The sequence below is a fragment of the Seriola dumerili genome, unplaced genomic scaffold, assembly GCF_002260705.1.
Source record: "Seriola dumerili isolate Sdu_G_001 unplaced genomic scaffold, Sdu_1.0 BDQW01000468.1, whole genome shotgun sequence".
NCBI lineage: Eukaryota > Metazoa > Chordata > Actinopteri > Carangiformes > Carangidae > Seriola > Seriola dumerili.
In genome coordinates this window covers 1,483,034-1,501,476 of record NW_019174723.1, presented here as the reverse complement: position 1 = coordinate 1,501,476, position 18,443 = coordinate 1,483,034, and the positions used below count along the sequence as shown (strand labels likewise).

General features: G+C 38.7%; 3 protein-coding genes across 5 annotated transcripts; 2 read left to right on the top strand and 1 right to left on the bottom strand.

Annotated features, from left to right (window-relative positions):
* Positions 1–931: 931 nt before the first annotated feature.
* pym1 (PYM homolog 1, exon junction complex associated factor) lies at positions 932–4,838 on the top strand. The gene is made up of 3 exons (XM_022763114.1): positions 932–1,241; positions 3,282–3,375; positions 3,913–4,838. Exons 1-3 carry the CDS (start codon positions 1,211–1,213, stop codon positions 4,430–4,432), a joined length of 645 nt encoding a protein of 214 aa, XP_022618835.1. The 5' UTR covers positions 932–1,210; the 3' UTR covers positions 4,433–4,838.
* Positions 4,839–4,942: 104 nt separating this feature from the next.
* LOC111234908 (matrix metalloproteinase-19-like) lies at positions 4,943–11,412 on the top strand. Its single transcript, XM_022763110.1, has 9 exons — positions 4,943–7,465; positions 8,049–8,137; positions 8,271–8,401; positions 8,502–8,714; positions 8,875–9,120; positions 9,207–9,308; positions 9,420–9,584; positions 9,694–9,821; positions 9,914–11,412. The coding sequence occupies exons 1-9, from the start codon at positions 7,373–7,375 to the stop codon at positions 10,151–10,153; spliced, it is 1,407 nt and encodes a 468-aa protein (XP_022618831.1). The 5' UTR covers positions 4,943–7,372; the 3' UTR covers positions 10,154–11,412.
* A 122-nt stretch (positions 11,413–11,534) lies between these two features.
* LOC111234909 (transmembrane protein 198-like) lies at positions 11,535–17,820 on the bottom strand. Of its 3 annotated transcripts, none has more exons than XM_022763111.1 (5): positions 17,652–17,820; positions 15,770–16,081; positions 13,526–14,101; positions 13,285–13,412; positions 11,535–12,533 (listed from the first exon to the last, which is right to left on the bottom strand). In XM_022763111.1, the coding sequence occupies exons 2-5, from the start codon at positions 15,921–15,923 to the stop codon at positions 12,384–12,386; spliced, it is 1,008 nt and encodes a 335-aa protein (XP_022618832.1). In that variant the 5' UTR covers positions 15,924–16,081; positions 17,652–17,820; the 3' UTR covers positions 11,535–12,383. The 3 variants fall into 3 exon arrangements, with proteins under 3 accessions (XP_022618832.1, XP_022618833.1, XP_022618834.1); XM_022763112.1 differs by lacking the exon at positions 17,652–17,820 and adding an exon at positions 17,159–17,230; XM_022763113.1 differs by lacking the exon at positions 17,652–17,820 and having other exon boundaries at positions 11,538–12,533; positions 15,838–15,924.
* Between the last annotated feature and the right edge of the window lie 623 nt (positions 17,821–18,443).

Genomic DNA, 18,443 nt, shown 5'->3' with positions numbered 1-18,443 from the left:
GTTTAGACTTCTGTTTCTGTGTCTCAGGTCCCAGGACAATTATCAAAGGCTTGTCTATGTTAAGTTGCAAAAAATTATAAGGCATGCACAAGTGTATATCCACAGTGCAGTAGTCTATAAAGTTTATTTGTTTTTATGGAAACTCATCTTTAAAGGGCAATCCTAATGATTTTGCACTTCCATAAAAAATAAAACTGAAAGGATCTAAATCACTACATTATAAAATATTCTAAAGTCAGCCATGTGGGTCACTAGACAATCATCATACATACAATGGTTTTCAGAGACTGTAATTTGTACTTTTTTATTTAACAACTATAGTTACTAGTTACATTTTGGATATTGAATACACAAAACATGATCAGTTTGCAGAACGTGATGTGTTTTTATAAATTAAATAGCCCAACAATGTATGAAGCAATTACATTTGCTCCAGTTTGACCAGCTACAACTACACATAGTAGATTTGGCATAGTTTTTTTCCATGCTGGATGCTCTTCATGACACAACCCTGAGTTCAAAGAGTTGGGTATGAAACCTCCAACCCAAGAGTCTGTGCCACAGCCCCCACCTACAACATTAAAGTACCACTTACATATTAATACATAAATAGAAACAATCCAATAATCTAATTACTGACATGGGCCATCATTGATGGACTATAACTGTAACTTTTTACTTATGCATAATAAGTACTTTTACTTTGATATTTTTGTTTGAAACATTTTGTTGCTAGTACTTCTCTGAGTAAAATTAGCAATTAATCACTTTTACTGGTAAATTGAGTAATCTTATAGTGTGCTATTGCTACTTTTACTTGAGTAAATTATTCGATACCTGTTACCGATACCACCACCGCATGACGTTTTTTTTTTTTTTTTTATTAAAACGGCTAAACATCCAAACCTGGCAACCCACGATCCACGTCGTCATTTCCGAAGTCGAAGAATAGAGTTCGCTCGGTTTGTGATCCTGTACCGCTCAATTATACGCACAGTTTCGTGGTCGTTGTTTGACATCCAGGGCCACGGTATTCACTTTAATAGCTGTATGTAGATGCTGTCATGACATATCTCACGTGGAGGGAAGAAACAAGTTTAAAGCAAATGTTTAAAAAGCTGTAGTTTTTACTGTGTCGGGTCTAAGTGAGCGGGGGGACGTTTGGGGACATAGTCCGACTAAGGGGAGCGGAGCCGCACGTTACTCCAAAATGGCAACCCCGTATGTGACAGATGAATCTGGTAAGGCTGCTGCATGTGCCAGACCATTGTCTAAATGAAACAAAACCCTCTTCATTAAACACAGATTGTGCAATCGAGGCCAAGTCTATCTTTTCCATTTGGTCGTCAGCGATAACATGTTTAACGACGCTGTTTTGCAGCTAGCTGATGCTAATCTTAGCTGAACTGGCTAACGTTATACTCTCCTCTATAGCTTAGCTTGTAGCTATCGCACGTCCTTACTTAGCAGTGTGAAAATAGTATTATATATATATGTACACCGCTGGCAGGAACACATTTACTTTATTACTTTTGAATATTTAAGGTTAACAGAGTTTTAATTAGCCACATTACTTTTTTGTATAATGACCTAACATGGACACATTAGCCAGCAGCTAACGTTAATTAGCTTCTTCTCTTGTAATTGAGTACATGTTGTGATCAAAGTATACACACAAAAACAACCATCGCGATATGTCTTTTCACAGAAACAGTTATTTTGTTTTGTATTGACTAAAGTTTTGTGTGAAAATTGGGTCTTCGCGTAACTTTTAGGGTTATTTGGTCGCTAAAAAGAGAAAAAGAAACCAAGACACTTACATTAACTAGTAATGTTGGTTATTATATGAGGATCAAGTAGGTATTGGTCAGGAATTTACTCTTCATCCACAAGCCACAACAGTAAGAAAAGTTAAGAAAAGCTACAGTTAAGTGAATATGACCAGGTAAAGTAGCAGTGGGAGATATGGATAAATTCCTGTATCACATCATAGTATCAACATGAATCATAACGCAGTATATATATGGACACATCATCCACCCTTACTATGTAAATGTATTACAATTTTCATCAAAAAATAATGCCTACTTTAAAATACTGTCAATAGTATATTGGAATATTTCCCAGCTCGAATACACAATGTTTCGTTCTTCTGCCTTTACATGCCCTGGGTTTTTGGGCTTTGGATGACATTTATTCAGTGTTAGATTTAATGTGTGTTTACAAGGGAATGGAAGTTATCACACACACACTAAGCTTGTCAAACTAGAAATAAAGCCTTGCAGGTTGAAGCTTCAGGGCTTTAAGCTCAGCATGCACAGTGACATCTGGTGGTTGCAGCCCTTCAAAACTGCACAATCTTGTTCAGAGGTGCTGCAGTAAATACACATATTATTGTGCAGTATTCTGCAGTAAAATCTGTAATAAATGCCAAAAATGTCTAAAAATCCTCCATATAAAAATTTCCATTGACATGAAAAATGAATGCACTTTAGCAATGCGGTTTTGGCCTTGCGTCCGCTTTTGGTCAATGTTAATGTGACATTGTGAGTTGCAAAGTTATGTGATTGGACAATGTCCATTAAAATTGTACTTTTTTAAAATTTTGAAATCTTATTACTTGTATCAGGTGGAAATGTTCAGATACTTATGATTATGTCTCTTACTGTACATCACCATATCTTAGTTATTCTCTCTTATTATCTCAGTGTGCGTTTTACTTGAGCCTAAAGTTTAGCTGTAAAACTTTCAAAACCGTCAAACTAAAGAGTGTTGGTTTCAGGCTGACCAGAAATATCCTCTCTTCCTATAGTAATGTTCAGTGAGGTCATCCCCCAGAGAGCAATTGCATTTGAGCCATTGAGTGCAATTTCAGCTGATGATTAGCAACACACTTTTGTGGTAATTAGCAGTTATTTGATTTGTTTATTGGCCAGAGTCAGTTAAAGCGGCCGTTTTTAATCTGTAGTCCGAGGACAGATTTTACATTGTCAACCTGAAAAAGAATATACAAATGTAAATGATTAGAATTATTGTCAGGATATTTTAATATTCAAATAGGTTTATATGTTTGCAGAAAAACAATAATGGAGGAGGAGAATATTGCAGTTATGTCTCAGTTTGACAAACCTCCAAATGGATCCAGTGAGCTATTTTCATCATTTATCATGAAGTCAAATCTGGCCCGCAGTTGACAAAATACCTTAAAATAACTTCAAATCTTAAGTTTTTATTCATGTGAACATGTTAGTGCTCTTTAAAACGTTGTACCTGTCCTTCAGGGAAATATATTGCTGCCACTCAGCGACCTGATGGAACATGGAGAAAGCCGAGGCGGGTGAAGGACGGTTATGTCCCCCAGGAGGAAGTCCCAGTGTAAGTGCACTTCTTCTTTCCCTACAGTCGTGCACAGCACACTCTACACAACAATTAGTCAATCGACAGAAAATAGATCTGCAACTATTTTGATTATGAAATAATTCTTTTGGTCATTTTTAAGCAAAAATACCAATTTTTTTTTTTTTGCTGATTCCAGCTTCTCTAATGTAAGAATTTGATGCTTTTCTTTGTCATCTATTATAATAAACTGAATATCTTGGGATTTCGATTGAAGGTCAAACAGAAAATGACATTTGAGATTTTCTCCTCGGTCTGTGGGACGTTCTAAGAAGAACTTGCACTATTTTTCTTGACATTTTATGGACTAAATGATTAATTGATTAATGGAAGACATAACTGATTAATCGATGATGACACTAAGTTACAACCGTAGAAATCAGTAGAGGATTGCAACAAGTATCTCTGATCGATTACAATTGTCCAATATTCATTTACATACTTTTACATTTGAGTAAAGTGGAACATTTGTCATTTTTATCCTCTTACCCAGTTTGTCTTTCTTGCTGGTTTTAGCTATGAAAACAAGTATGTGAAGTTTTTCAAGAGCAAACCAGACCTGCCACCTGGCCTGAGCCCGTCTGAGGCAGCTCCACCAAAGCAGCAGCAGCAGCAGCAGCAGCAGAAGATCCCCGGTTGTGTAGACAGTGAGGGAGCCAGTCTCTCAAAATCGGCCAAACGCAACATGAAGCGTAAAGAAAAACGAAAACAGCAGCAGCAACAGGGCCAGGATGGAGATGCAGATGTAGAATCGGTGAGCGATGCCGTGGAGAATGTGTCCATCTCAGAGGGTGGTGAGTCCGCGAACAAGACGGCAGCGCCAGCTTCTGCCTCACCTCCCGATGACGACTCAGCAGCAGCAGCTGAAAAGGCCAAGAAGATCAAAAACCTGAAAAAGAAGCTTCGACAAGTTGAGGACCTGCAGCAGAAAGTGGACTCAGGGGAAATAAAACAGCTGACAAAGGATCAGTCGGAAAAGCTGGGTCGGGCGAAGGCCTTACAAGATGAGTTACAGCAGCTCGAACGTGATTCTTGAAGCAATAAAGGACAGAGGAGTCAGACAGACTGAACATACAAACTACACACTGAAACACAGGGAAGGGACCTTTGCAGCTTTGTGGTCATAGCTTCCATTAAACATATTCTACCTATTTGATATTCATTATGAACTTTGGAAGTGAACACAGTCCCAGCGCCTTCCAAACAGAGAACGACAGGATGTCATAGCAGGCACCACATCTTCAGAACTGACCAGCCTGTTTTCTAGATTCAGACCTCTACATAACATCATGACTCCTGCTCATATACTTGTATTGGGCAGGCCATTCATTTCTAAATCTTTTAAAGAACTCATTGTGAATTGTTTCGTGCATGTCTGTCTTTTCCATTTTGTACCTTTCATAGCATCAGGTATCACTTATACATAAAATATATAAAAAACATTTTCTGTTGAAGCGAGTACAGTTTGTTGACCTTTCTGCTTTAACATTTGTCAATGATTGGATGGCTTCTTGTGGTCACACTAATGTCGACTCTATACAGTCATTACATTAATTAAAGTTACATTCTGCGTAAAATGTTTATCTCATATTGCTTTTTAGGAGTAGAGTTACATGAATAACTGGGGATTTATTTTGGAAGGCAGGACGTATATTTGTAGAAAAACTATATTTTGGTGTCATTGGGTATTTTGGAAACAAGCTGTACACTAATAGGATGAGACTGGTGATATTGTATATTTTACTTGTTGTCAACAGATTCCATAAAAAGACCAAAACCACCAATGAATTGATCCTGCCAACAAGTATTGTCTGTGCAGCCAAAGCCTGATAGAGCTTCTTCCTTTGTGCCATAGAGTTGCACTGTGATCCAAAAATTATTAAAAACACATCAATGACCCACACTGTTGCACCGAATGACATTTATCCTGATAAACACGGGCACCGCAGTTACTGACTTGATCTTACATACACCATGTTGCTTCTGTAAGTACTCACTAGAACACCAAATGTGTATTAATCCGTGGCTGAAAGTAGTCCCCAAGAAACGTGCTGTATCCTCTTATTTGAGTAGAGTGTAGTGAAAACTACAGTGACCAGCTGTTTTGGGAGATGACTAATTGTTTTCCAGAAATTGAAACTATGCATTTGTGACCTGTCTTAATGATTTATCTTCAGTAGAAACAAATAGACAATAGAAAGATTTTATTGCCCTGAGTTAAGCCTGTCAGGCACCACTTAAAGAGGCACTTTACCATATTGCTGTTGCATATTCATAAAGTTGGGGAGCTGACAAAAATCAGAATAGATCATAAATAGAATAGTTAACATGTGGAGCCTGAGATACCTTGATTTAGAGTTGGGGTTACACCCCAAAACACTAGGTCCTACATTTTCCATAAAACAAGTCAGTAGTTAGTTTTGTTTGACGCTCCCTGCTTGGTAAACACCCACGTCTTTTAAACGCGACACTGGTTGTAAGTGTGTGTCCTTTTAACTCTAATGTATATACTGATCATTATAGTGTATGCTGTTTTTTGCAGTCTGTGTAAGTGAAATCATACTTTACTGTTTTATACTAAGAGGAAATTTTTATAATATAGGCTACATGTACACATGGATGTCAAACTGTGACTTTAGACTAAACCACTGCCATTTACACTTCAATACACGCAAAATAGATTTCCAAAAATATATATTTTTGTCTTTCTACAGCCGCTTCAACATGCAATAATTTTAATTTCAACCACTCAAAAAATCAGCAAACTCAAAGATCCCCCAAAAAAGCTAATTTTAGCATTGTGTATTTATACAGTGAATTTGTTTTTTGCAGTATTGCGTCTGTCATTTTGCCACTTTTCCAGTGTGAACACACTACATACTGAAAACCTGCTTGTAATTAGTGTGTAGTAGGGAACTGGGGCACAGCTTAAGGTTTTGTTCTGCTCAGTCAATCTATTACAATCAATTCAGTTTATGTTTGCAAAGGAAGAAATGTTTGTGCTACACCTGAGAGGCAGAACCCAGGGCAGGAAATCCACTCATTGGTTAAGAGATAACAGATAAAACACGCCCTCTACTGGTGAGAAATCTGGGACTGTTGTTAAATTTAGTAACCGTAATTGTCTTAAACGTGTGTGAGCCGAGGGTCTTTCCCGTCTGTCCGCTCAGTGTTTACGAGCTGTATTCCACAATGTTAAAGCAGAACAGGAGGCGTACTCTGTCTCCATTCAGAAGATGATTCGAAGCAATGGTTACACGGGGGCGTCATTGTCTCTCCATGAATGGGCTCCTGCCTTCAGAACAATATAATTAACTGTTGTCTCATGGAGGAAGTGTGGTTAGTTGTTTTCTTCACAAAGCTGCAACCATGAAGTCAAAAATGTTCAGATTTATGTGGAACATGTTTCACAAAAATAAATCATAAATGAGTAACAGCAGTTCTGATACATCTGTTTCCTGTCTGGAAAATAATTCACTTCCAAAGTATTGCAGATTAATTGAAGTTTTTTCCACCACAATGACATAAGACATCACCTTTAATTGATGGTGGGCAGTTAATCTGTTTAACAGAGCTGATCCTTCATTTATTTGCTTCCTTTGACGTAAACAACATTACTCGGAAGTTATTCTTACAACACTTGGAGACAAATGGCTTTAAATGATGGTGTAAGGAGGCGTGATCGTGATGTTAGTGTCTGAAATATGTATTGGTTTTTGTTGTCCACACATTCCTTGTAAAGGTTTATTATGTGGTTTTGAGGGCAGGTCCTGAACAGACACTTGATGGTATAAAAACTGAAACCCTAAACCAGGACACCAGCTTCAGCTCTGATACAGGGACCCCAAGAAGAACTAATACACAGAGGATGGACGTATATGGAGGAACTGCAGTAATTTTGATTATCAGTTGAAAAAATCAAATTTCTGTGTTGGAATCCAGTCGGGAAAAGTTTGTATTTCTCAGATACTGGAAAATGGGATATAGACTGGAGTTGATGGTGCTTCTTGTTTTGATGACAACAGCTTCATCTGTTGCCCTGAGCAGAGAGGAACTGACAGAAGCTCAGGTAAGAAAATGCAGAAAAGTGGAGATCCTGAAACATCACTTAAAGTATTAATGTAAAAATATAAGTCTCTGAGTTTAAGACTTTTAAGAAGTTTATCATTCAGCAGAGAAAGATTTACATGGAAACTTCATCTAATTTTGCTTGTACGACAATTTCCACAGCAACTGGATTTTAATTGTTTATAGCTAATTGTTAACTGATTGTGATTATAGGCTATATAATCAAATCAAATATTGATGGTGCATTCGGGCAACAGAAAACTAAATAATATTGTCAATACTGTTTGTTTTACGGAGAGGAAAAAGGTTATTCAATTGTTAGCCATTATAAATGACTGTGATCTTGTTTGTTTCATTTCACTCCTCTGAGCTTTGATATCTTGAGTAGAGATCAATAAAATGGCTTTCTGCACTCAACCTTTTTGACAGATATAGTCACTAAATGCTTTATACATTAAGATTTGATATATAAAACATATTCTTAATCTATTGAGGTTGCATTTGTGTAGATAAAAACAAGTTGTTAAAAGTAGCTCATTAATTACAACATTTAAGTCCCGTTTATATCTGTATCTTGTATCTAGGCGTATTTAAGGACGTATGGTTATCTACACATCCCACTGGACGGTAAAGGCCAAAACCATCCACCTGAGGAAATAGCTGAAGCAACAAGGTGACCGTCTTTCATCCATTTTTCTACTTTGCAGAGGTAGATTAACATGTTTTGATCTGTTTTGACCTGTATCCCAGGTTTATTTGCATATTTGAATCAGTACAAATGTCTCAACATTTCCTTTCTATGTCAGAATCTTTCAGAAAGTGACAAACCTGCAAATATCAGGGAAACTAGATTCAGCCACACTGGCAATGATGAACAAACCTCGGTGTGGCCTACAGGACTCTTTCAACAACAAGTCTCTCAAATATCGAGTCATGGGTGAGTAACTGCCTTCAAATGACATGTTTAGATTCTTGATAAAGTGCATAACGTATATAACGTGTATAAAAAGTGACTCCAGTGTTTCCTAATTACACAGGTTACTGGCGTAAGAAGATGCTGACCTACCGCATCTATAATTACACTCCTGATTTGGGTCAGGGAAAGACCCGCTTGGCCATCCAGAATGCATTTAAGTACTGGAGTGCTGTGTCGCCTTTAAAGTTTAGGGAGCTGCAACACGGAAGAGCAGACATCAAAATCTCCTTTCACAGAAAAGATAAGACATGTCCAGTTCCCTTTGATGGGCGAGGTAGGAGCGATTTCCTTAATATAAAAACTGACATTAAAATTGAACGAACTTGATGGGATCACCGGATGTTTGTGAAAAGTTTTGTGATCTCAGTGACACATAAAACAATGGCAGGTGTAAATGAGATGTTCTAGTGTTTGAGTTCTTGCTTTATCCTCAGGCCGTGTTCTAGCCCACGCCGACGCCCCCGAATCAGGCATTGTGCACTTTGACGAAGACGAGCTGTGGACAGAAGGGAAGAGCCAGGGCTCCAACCTGAGGATTGTTGCAGCTCATGAGATTGGCCATGCTCTTGGCCTGGGCCACTCTCAATACTACAGTGCACTCATGGGACCTGTATACAACGGATACCGCTCAGACTTTAAGCTGCATCCAGATGACATACGAGGGATCCAGGCATTATATGGTGATGTCATTATAGCATTACATGGCTAATATATGCATGCTCTTTGAAGTATAAGTAATGCAATGTGCAGTATTGTCTCTTTTCAGGAAAGCCAAAGAATAGTCTTCCATCCAGAAATCCAGGTCAGTCAGTGCCAGGAGGAGTTATTGCAGATCCTTGTAAAGCCGCACTGGATGCAGTTATGTTGGGTAAATATGTCTCTGCATGTTCTGTAACAAAAGATATTAGTTCACTAACTTCCCCCTACAGGGAAATGTATCTACAGATATTTTTTTCTCCTGCACTGTGTTCTCATATAGGTCCTTTGCATAAGACATATGTTTTCAGTGGTCAGTATGTGTGGACAGTGTCCAGCTCTGGCTACAACTCTCCCATTAAGATCTCTGTGCTGTGGAAGGAGCTGCCAGGGAGCCTCAATGCAGCTGTTCACTCTCAGCGGACTGGCAAGTCTTACTTTCTGAAAGGTGGATTCAATTTCATAGTTTCAAAATTTCTCACAGGGGCATGATGTACAATGCTGGCAGGATCAGTAATAATCTATTAATAATTTTTCTTCTAAATATCCTTTCACAGATGACAAAGTATGGAGATACACAGACTTCAAACTTGACCACGGCTTCCCCAAACGCTTGACCAATATCCCTGCAAATATTGACTCAGCCTTGTACTTCAATAAGAACAAAAAATTGCTATTTTTCAAAGTAAGTGCTAAAGATATGCTTCAATTTATTTTGTGACATGTGTTTCTTGTTGAATATCCCGCTTCAGGAGAATAATGCACCTCTCATGTTAGGGATCTGGATACTGGCAGTGGGATGAGATTGGTCCAACAGACTTCACTTCATATCCCAAACCTACTGGGCAACTCTTCTACGGGGCACCCAGCAATTCTGACGCTGCATTAACGTGGACAAACGGTCATATATACATGTTCAAAGGCTCTGAGTACTGGCATGTAAACCAGAACCACCAAGTGATGGAGAAGGCCTATCCTCTGGACATCGCCTCACACTGGATGCAGTGTGACGACTGAACCACCAGAGGCCACCAGGGATTCAACACAAACCTTATCCTGCTGAGTCAGCGTGAAACCAGGGAGACATGCTCATTTACTTGGAGCCTGGCAAATGCTTTCAAAGTGTTCAGCATGCTGTGTGAGGAATGAGAGCTTTAGGCTATTATTAGTTTTGGTAAATGGGCATGAATTCAACAAAATAATAAATATTTGCGATGTGATGTTTCTTTTTTGTGGCAATAGGGTATTATTATTCAAAAAGCTGATATTAGCAGACATGAAATGGGAAAAGACACTTAGACCTTGTGGTGTGTGATTCAATAAGATTGGATTTTGTTATCTACTGATCCACTACACTGCCCTGCGGACACAGAGCAACAACCACTGAAGCAATGATGTTGAGAAAAAAGGGTTTTAAGTTTTCAGGCTGGATGACAAAAACTGCAAAACAGATAGAGAGATTGTAATCTGTGTGTCTAGGCTGATTATTTTACCCAACAGAAATCACTACCATTGAACCCACACAGTTACTAAAAAAATGCAAATACAGAACTGTGCCTTTGGATAATCTTGACAGACTGCTCAGATAAACAGAATTAACAGATTATTATTTCTGATTTCTATTTCTGATTATTATTTACAGTCCACAGCTAGGAATCAAGTGTTTGTGTTTGGCTCTTTTTGAGTAATCTTATTACTTCTATTGAAATCAATATAATACATTTACAATTTAATAGATTTAAGTATGTGATTTAAAAGGTAACTTAACCACACCAACAGGAGTAGCATGGAAACAGAGGTAAGAACCTCACTGCAGTAACTGCAATCTGCCTAGTTACGGCTAACTGGTGAGATAGCCTCCCATTCTGGTGGAATTCATGTTATTTTATATTTGCTAGCTTTAAATCACATGTTCGAAATGTATTTAATTAAACATGAATTTAGTGAACTAGCCCATAAGCTTGAATATACAAGAGACACAGTGTTTTCTCCTCTGATTGTCCGAACAGAGCGTAGCATTAGAATCTTAACAGGCTTTTGTGGGTTTGATGTAAGGTCAGTGATAGTTATTAATAATTAATAATAATCAAGCAATAAAATTGAGGATCAACAACTTATAGGCTTCTGTCTATTACACTGTTCTGTCAAGAGCCTGTTTACTGTTTACTGCTCTCCAACTGGAGTCACAGTGCAGTAACTGCAACCTGGGTACAATGCAGTATAAACTGTGTTGTACCTTCACTTTTATGGCCGTTTTTTAGTTAAAATTGAAAAGACATTTTCATGGAAATGACTCATTTCTATGGCAAAATATTTTTTATATAGTAAAACGGATGTAACTTAAAAAAATGTCTGTACCTTTAAAACGAGACTGTAAATGTTGGAAAGATGAAATAATACATTCTCCCTCTTACAAGTAAAATGTTGAATTCATAAACAATAAAACAGACAACTGATCAGTTCAGCTTTTCTTCCCACAGTCTTACTTGGTCTGGTTTGAGCAGTAGTCTGTGAAACTGACATTACTGAGTGAGTTTACTGATGTAATGACTCCTCTTTGCTTTTGCTATTTTGCTACTTATAATATTTACAATTATCTCATAATCGCCACCTTTGCCCACAGTGGCTGTTTTATACATAGCTTTGCTTTAACACAAGACAATACTCCAAAAAACACATATTATCAACCTGAGCTGCTGCTGTCAAATCAGTGGTTTATTGGTTTATTGTCCAGCATTCCCCATTTTTCTGATGCATGTCCTTCCCTTTATTGCATGTGCTGGTATGAATTCACTGCTTGTAACCTTAATACATGAACTTCAAACCCAAACTAATCTAGACACACACTTTAGGTCTATGTTTGTATCCAAAGGCATGAACAGCTTCCAAGAGAATGTCATAGTATTTGGAGAATATAACGTTGTTATGCAATTGTGTGGAAAAAACAGTTGAACACAAAGTGTCTGTGAGATAAAACATTTAAAGGATGTTGTGATCATGAGTCTGACGACTGTACACGTTGCCTTATTTCTTCTTGTCATCATACAGAGGATGATCTCCAAGCATCTCCGATCACACTGTGTGTGCATGTTGATGATTATCTGGCGAAGCCGGTTGCAGTGGATTCACGGCAGCAGTTGAATTGTTGAATTGTTTCCGTGGAAGTGAGCAGTTCACAGACTCAGATAAAATGTAATGGATTCCTTTAGATGTATGTAGTTCACAAATAATTGATGCTGTGTTTCTTTCAGACTGTAAAAACAGGGGAGGCGGCAGTCAGAGGCACCATGGAGCCTGTCTCAAAGTCAAAGTCAATTAGAGCATGTGTGATAGTGCTGACGCTGCTGGTGGAGGAGCCTGTTCCCATCTGGCGCTCCTTAAGGCTCTGGAGGTAACTCTGAAAGGCAAACAGGAAGAAGACGCATGGTTATTGCACTGACCATCCGCTGTCATTTTACATAATGACAATTTACATAATTTACTCAAGTGCTGTATTTATTTTGAGGTATTATTTTTAATTTATGCTGCCTTGCACTTCAACATGTAGGAGGGAAATACTGGACTTTTTACACCACTACATTTGTTTGACAGTTTCAGTTGCATGTTACTTTGCAGATTAAGATTTTACATACATAACATGATAAAAGTCCTTAAAGTCCCAACCAGCATATAAAATAGTTCCTACTACACATTAATGTAGAGGTGCAGCGTGTAGTCTGTTAATGGATCAATTGACAAAAAAATTAACCTGCATCTATCATGATAATCAAATAATTGTAATTATAAAAAGATGAACATTTGTTGGTTCTTAAACCTGTGGATTTGTAGCAGCTTCTTTCTCATACATGAGAGTAAACAGATTTAGGTTTTGACTGTGAGACAAATTCATTGGCAGATTCACTGTCAGATTATTGGCAGCCCTTCATTAATGCATCAGTAATATTAATACACTAATATAATATAGATGTGGTAATTTTTTTCCATTTTGAGTACTTTTACTTAATAGTTTAACTACATTTTGCTGATTCTATTCACACATTTTTACATGAGTAAAAACGTTTATTGTCATGGTAGAATTTGCCTCTTTGAAGAAATGAAAGCTGAAGCTGGATGACGTATTTTAATCTCAGTTAATCTCAGCCACTGACCGGCGCCAGGACGTCTCCGGCGTATCGTTTCAGGGGTGGAGGCCTGCGCCGACGGTGTGATTGAGGTCTTCTCCTGGACTCTCTGTATTTCTGCTTCTTGCCATGTTTCTTCAGTTTTTTGTGTGCAGCTGGGAGGCACGCAAAGGGCAGGAAATCATGAGTATATAACATCACAGAAGGAGGATGGCATATTTAAAATGAAAACAGCCTGAAGTGGCTGTGCAGGTGGAGTTGAACTCACCTTCTGTGTGTGATACTCCTTTGGCAGTAAACCTCCACTGCACTAACACGCCTATAAGAGTCAAAGTCGGACAAATTCCAGTGATTGCCCAGTTGAACCAGCACAGTGGACGAGGGGCAACTTGACAAAACATATCGTACACCTGATCTGGCAGCACGAACGTCGCCATCAGGTAATCCACACACAGCATCACAGTGGTTGCTCCAAACACAGATGTGTAGAAGATGCTGAACAGTTTCTGCCACTGAAGAGTGAGGACAGTAGTGATGATGCCGGCAGCCAGCACGGTACTGAGAGGCACCCACACGGGAGTAAGGCTGTGAAACTGTCCGATTACCACCAGGACGGCGAGGGAGAGCAGGGTCCCCAGCTGCAGGCCACTGAGGAGGAGTCCCATCGTCGACACCAGCATTGTCATCAGCCCGCAGAGCACACCCACGCCGAGGCCGATCCCCGCCTTGGTCTCCGTCCCCAGCTGGACGTCCAACACAGGCTCATTGTGGTACAACAGGAGCACGGCTGCCGTGCCAGACATGAAGCCCGAGAAGAACATGACCATCTTGAAGCAGCGGTATCCTGGAAAATTCGATTAAAGAAAAGGTCAGCTACTCATCCGTGTATACAAATCCAAAGTGAGCTGCAGTATTTCACAGCTGCTTTGCCTCAGACCTTAATACAAAGAGCAAAAATTCTCACTTTTAAACACAAAATCACACGCTCATTCTGAAAATCAAGCCACTTCATATCCACTGAATCAATGCAACATGAGTTCGCAAGCATTTCTCCTTATTCCAACTTCAACTACACTTACAAGTGAAATAAATATCTGAGGTTTTGTGTTCAAAATAAAAACAAACTTCGTGGTTGATAATGAGCAAAATAAACTTCTGTCTTGTATGAATGTCAGTCAGAGTGTAGACTACATGATCTGTATTTACAGTAGTGCAGCATATTCAGTAAATAAAATACAGAATTTTTTCCTCATTACTATTTATATTATCTTTGAGGAAATTACCAGAGTTTTGCTTTTAGCCAAAGCAATTTTAAAATTTTAAAACTGTAAATGCAACATAGCCCACAGCATACTGTGTACTTTAACAATTTATGATATAACCTAGAGAGGCAGTCTGCTGAAAATAAACAAGTTCATTTCGACATTTTTGTTCTAATCAGACGCTAAAGGGCAAAAGTTCAGCCTGTTCTTTTGTTTGGATAATGCATTTGCTAGAAACGTGGCACAGATTCTGAACATCAGACTCCCTATAGACCCAAAGGCTCAAACACTGAGGTCTTTTGAGCGACAACAATGGGAGCTGCTTGGACGACACTGCTGATCACTGTGGGTCAGAGATTACTGAAATACATTTTGGAAGCAAATTTGTTTCAGTGTCCATGTCCAGCTCCAACATCTGTCATTAACATTTTTTGATGCCAGCAATAAAAGTACTCTCTCAAAAGTAAAAATCACAACTCAGAGCTCCTCTCTTTGCTTTTTCTTCATCTTCTTGGTCACAAATTACGTGAAGGAAACACTAATCTGGCAATACTTCCTCCACCTGCACCACTGCAACTGCTGTTCTCCTGCCAATTATTAATTATTTACATCCAGAAAACTTCCTGACAGGCAAACCTAACCCTGATTTACTCTGTAAGACATTCTGGGAACACACTGACTTTTGCAGCGAGTGTTTGCATAATGTCACATGTTTCAGGGGAGCAGGTCCACAGGACACGCAACTCCCAGTCACGCTCCTAGTTTATGTTTATTGGATTTGTGTTCACATATTTTCACAGTGAAAACACATGTTGAACTTGTAGCTGTAGCTCAACATACAGCTCTATAGACTGCTGCTACCTGCAACATAGAAGCAGTTGAGAAAAATCCAAAATCCCTGCCAAGGCCCACATGAACTTTTGTCAGGATTAATGCTATGGCACCAATGAGTCAATGATGTCAATCAGTGCAACAGGTGACACTTCATATACTCTGCCTCTGTCACACTCAGATGAAGGACCCATCTGCCTCTTCCAGCTTTGGGCTTATCCACCCTAAACCCCTGGCAGCCTGCAGACACCTGCCACACAGGGTTTAAGCTATCAGGTGAGCTTATTAAACATGTAGAGTATGAAAACAGTGGGGCCGGTCAGTGAGATGTGACTTTAAAGGACGAGTACACTGCTTTGAAAAACTACCGTCTCTACCTTGATATCCCAAATTTTAGCTCTGGTGTCACGGCTACATACCGAAAAAGCAGTAGATGAGGCCGAACGAAAGGCAAACAGAGCAGACAATGGATGGGATGACCTCATACTTCATATTAATCTCAAGCGTGCATATGTCCACTTCAGCTAAGTCGACACCTGGCCCCTCAGTAACGTAGACTGAAGTGACTTCCATCTTGGTGGATTATTTCTTCTGTTGCTGTGCGGCTGGTCTGGACGCAAATCCGCTTTGTTCATTGAAGAGGGGAAACTGCAGCGTCCTGCTTGTGGCATCCAGGGAAAGAGGAAACTCCTGAACGAAGAACTTGCACGAAACAGTTTCCTGCTGCGCACCTGCAAAAAGAAGAGCGTGTTTTCAGCTCTGTGGCAACGACATACATGAATTCAGCTCTGGTTTTTCCTGGCCGCTAACTCGAGAGTTATTAATCATCAAGTCTTATGACCATCCAGGGAGGAAACCCTGTCAAAGTATTGCTTAAATTCAATATGACACATCATTATGCTTCCAAATGAAACATTATTTATGTGACTATATGAGAGGTTATAGCTCTTTCCCACGTGCAAACATCTGTTCAGGAACCAGTGAAGGAAACTGGGGTTCCCCTCTGAGTTTCTCTTTCCTGGTTCTTTTGTTCAAGAGCAGGATGCAGATAAGGAAATGACCTGGTGGCTTAGTACCACCGTCATACAGACGTATTGTTCTGGGAATGTGGTTAGGTACACTGTTTACTGAACAACATAACCAAAGCAAGAAGCTCAACAGTATTGCAAAATATTCTAACGCCTAGTAGAGACAATAATGACCAATGATGGAAAAAGTCCTCATCTTTTACTCAAGTAAACGTAGCAATAATACAGTGTAGAAATACTCTCTTACACTCTGTATAAAAGCCATACATTAAAAAATGTATGTAAGAAAAAGTACAAAAGTATTAGCATCATAATATACTTAAAGTACCAAAAATAAATAATCCATATTATATTATTGGAATATAGTTACTGATGCATTTAGAGTACATCACTTGAATGTTAGAGGTGGTAAAGGTGGAGGTGATTTTAATTACTTTATATACTTCTGGATCTTGTCAATTTCCCCCGGGATCACTAAAGTCTCATCTCATTTTAAACTGTAATAAAACATCATATATTATTTATATTTATTGACTAATTTTGTATTATTAATTTGAATCTGCAAAGAAACTAACGTTATCAAATTAATGTAGTGCAGTAAAATGTACAATATTTGCCTTTAAACCATAATAGATTCGAAGAATAAATTAGCAGAAAATGGAAATACTTTAAATTGTTAAGTACAAGTAAATGTACGTAGTTTCTTGCATCACTTACAAACTGAAATAAATCAATTTAAACTATATATTTTTTAACTCAAGTAGACCAAAAAACTCTTACTGTGTAAAGGCATGAATCATGTTTACAAACTCCTCTTGTCTTAGCTCACGACTGTCTAGCTACAGCTACAGTTTGCATTACTGTAAGGACCTTATAAGCTGTTCAGGCAGATACCACGGTCAGCAAATAGACTTAGAGGAGCTTTAGCAGGTGAGTGATCCTCCTGTCTGCTTATGCCATATCTGTGTCCTTTTGTAAAGGTGAGTGTGAAACAACAAAAACACTTACACTTTCTAAAGTTTCTAACTAAAAATGAACGCTCAGTGGAGGATGAAAAGCTACTTTATTTTATTATTATTTTTATTATTTTTATGTTTTTGTGAAATTCTGTCATGAAAAATGTTATTTCAGTTACTTTATTCTGCAATAAGTGGCAGTATCATCATCTACAAGAACAACAACTACAAAGAACTTCTTAACAAAAGATAGAATATAACAAATATGTCTGACATTTGAAAACAGGAAATTAAGAAATAATATTTTGGTTGCCTACCTGGTGTGAGGCATAGCTCCAACACAGTAAATAGGAGCTTTACCAGTGGAAGAAAAGTGTCTTCATTGATAGTTTCCAGTGAACCCAACAGGGAACGAGCTGTCAGGAGTTTGTCAGGAGTCTGTGTGGTGAGACTCAGAGTCCGACGCACTCGTCTGTGCTCATGTGAACAGCTGACGCCTGACTCTGAGAGAGAGACCATCTGCCCCCAGCGACAGTGGGAGGCTGCTGCCAAGTCCAAGGCCAAGCCAGCTGAGGGTTCAGCTCTCACTACCCATGATCCCGCTGGAGCCTTTATCACTTCAGAGGTTCATTTCACTCAGTGGCACTCATCATTAATGTTTAAGGGATAGGGTAAAGGGATATTGCTGTGGGTCCTGATTTGACCCCTAAAATGTGTTTACTTCAGGGACTTTCCTAAAGAATCTCATTCAGTTCATATTGGATTTGGCACTATGATGAATTATATTATGTTTATGGTCTGTGACACATAACTCCAGTTTTACTTCACTCATGTTTTTTCAGACATTCATGGTCCCAAAAAGATGAATACTACTGACTTTGTTTACCTAACGTTTCCTCTCGAGCCACCATGAAGTGGACTTTTGTAATTAAAATTGAAATGTGTCAAGTATTGAATGTCTCATCATTAAATTTTCACATTGTGATCATCTGAATTTTCATCTGTTTTATGACAAAATATCTGCAATTGACATTCCCATCCACCTCAGCTGCACTTTGTACTTAATGCTATAAATATTAGCATGCTAACACAATAAACTAAGAAAGTGA

What these genes read in the sequence shown, in the direction of transcription:
- pym1 (XM_022763114.1), top strand. Translation starts at nt 1,211, where the DNA reads ATGGCAACCCCGTATGTGACAGATGAATCTG. An exon ending in GTATGTGACAGATGAATCTG is followed by an intron (nt 1,242 to 3,281) that starts GTAAGGCTGCTG and finishes CCTGTCCTTCAG; the next exon opens with GGAAATATATTGCTGCCACT. An exon ending in CCCCAGGAGGAAGTCCCAGT is followed by an intron (nt 3,376 to 3,912) that starts GTAAGTGCACTT and finishes TGCTGGTTTTAG; the next exon opens with CTATGAAAACAAGTATGTGA.
- LOC111234908 (XM_022763110.1), top strand. Translation starts at nt 7,373, where the DNA reads ATGGGATATAGACTGGAGTTGATGGTGCTTCTTGTTTTGATGACAACA. An exon ending in ACTGGATGCAGTTATGTTGG is followed by an intron (nt 9,309 to 9,419) that starts GTAAATATGTCT and finishes GTTCTCATATAG; the next exon opens with GTCCTTTGCATAAGACATAT. An exon ending in CAAGTCTTACTTTCTGAAAG is followed by an intron (nt 9,585 to 9,693) that starts GTGGATTCAATT and finishes ATCCTTTCACAG; the next exon opens with ATGACAAAGTATGGAGATAC.
- LOC111234909 (XM_022763111.1), bottom strand. Translation starts at nt 15,923, where the DNA reads ATGGAAGTCACTTCAGTCTACGTTACTGAGGGGCCAGGTGTCGACTTA. An exon ending in CCTCATCTACTGCTTTTTCG is followed by an intron (nt 14,102 to 15,769) that starts GTATGTAGCCGT and finishes CGAATTTTCCAG; the next exon opens with GATACCGCTGCTTCAAGATG. An exon ending in AGGAGTATCACACACAGAAG is followed by an intron (nt 13,413 to 13,525) that starts GTGAGTTCAACT and finishes CGTGCCTCCCAG; the next exon opens with CTGCACACAAAAAACTGAAG.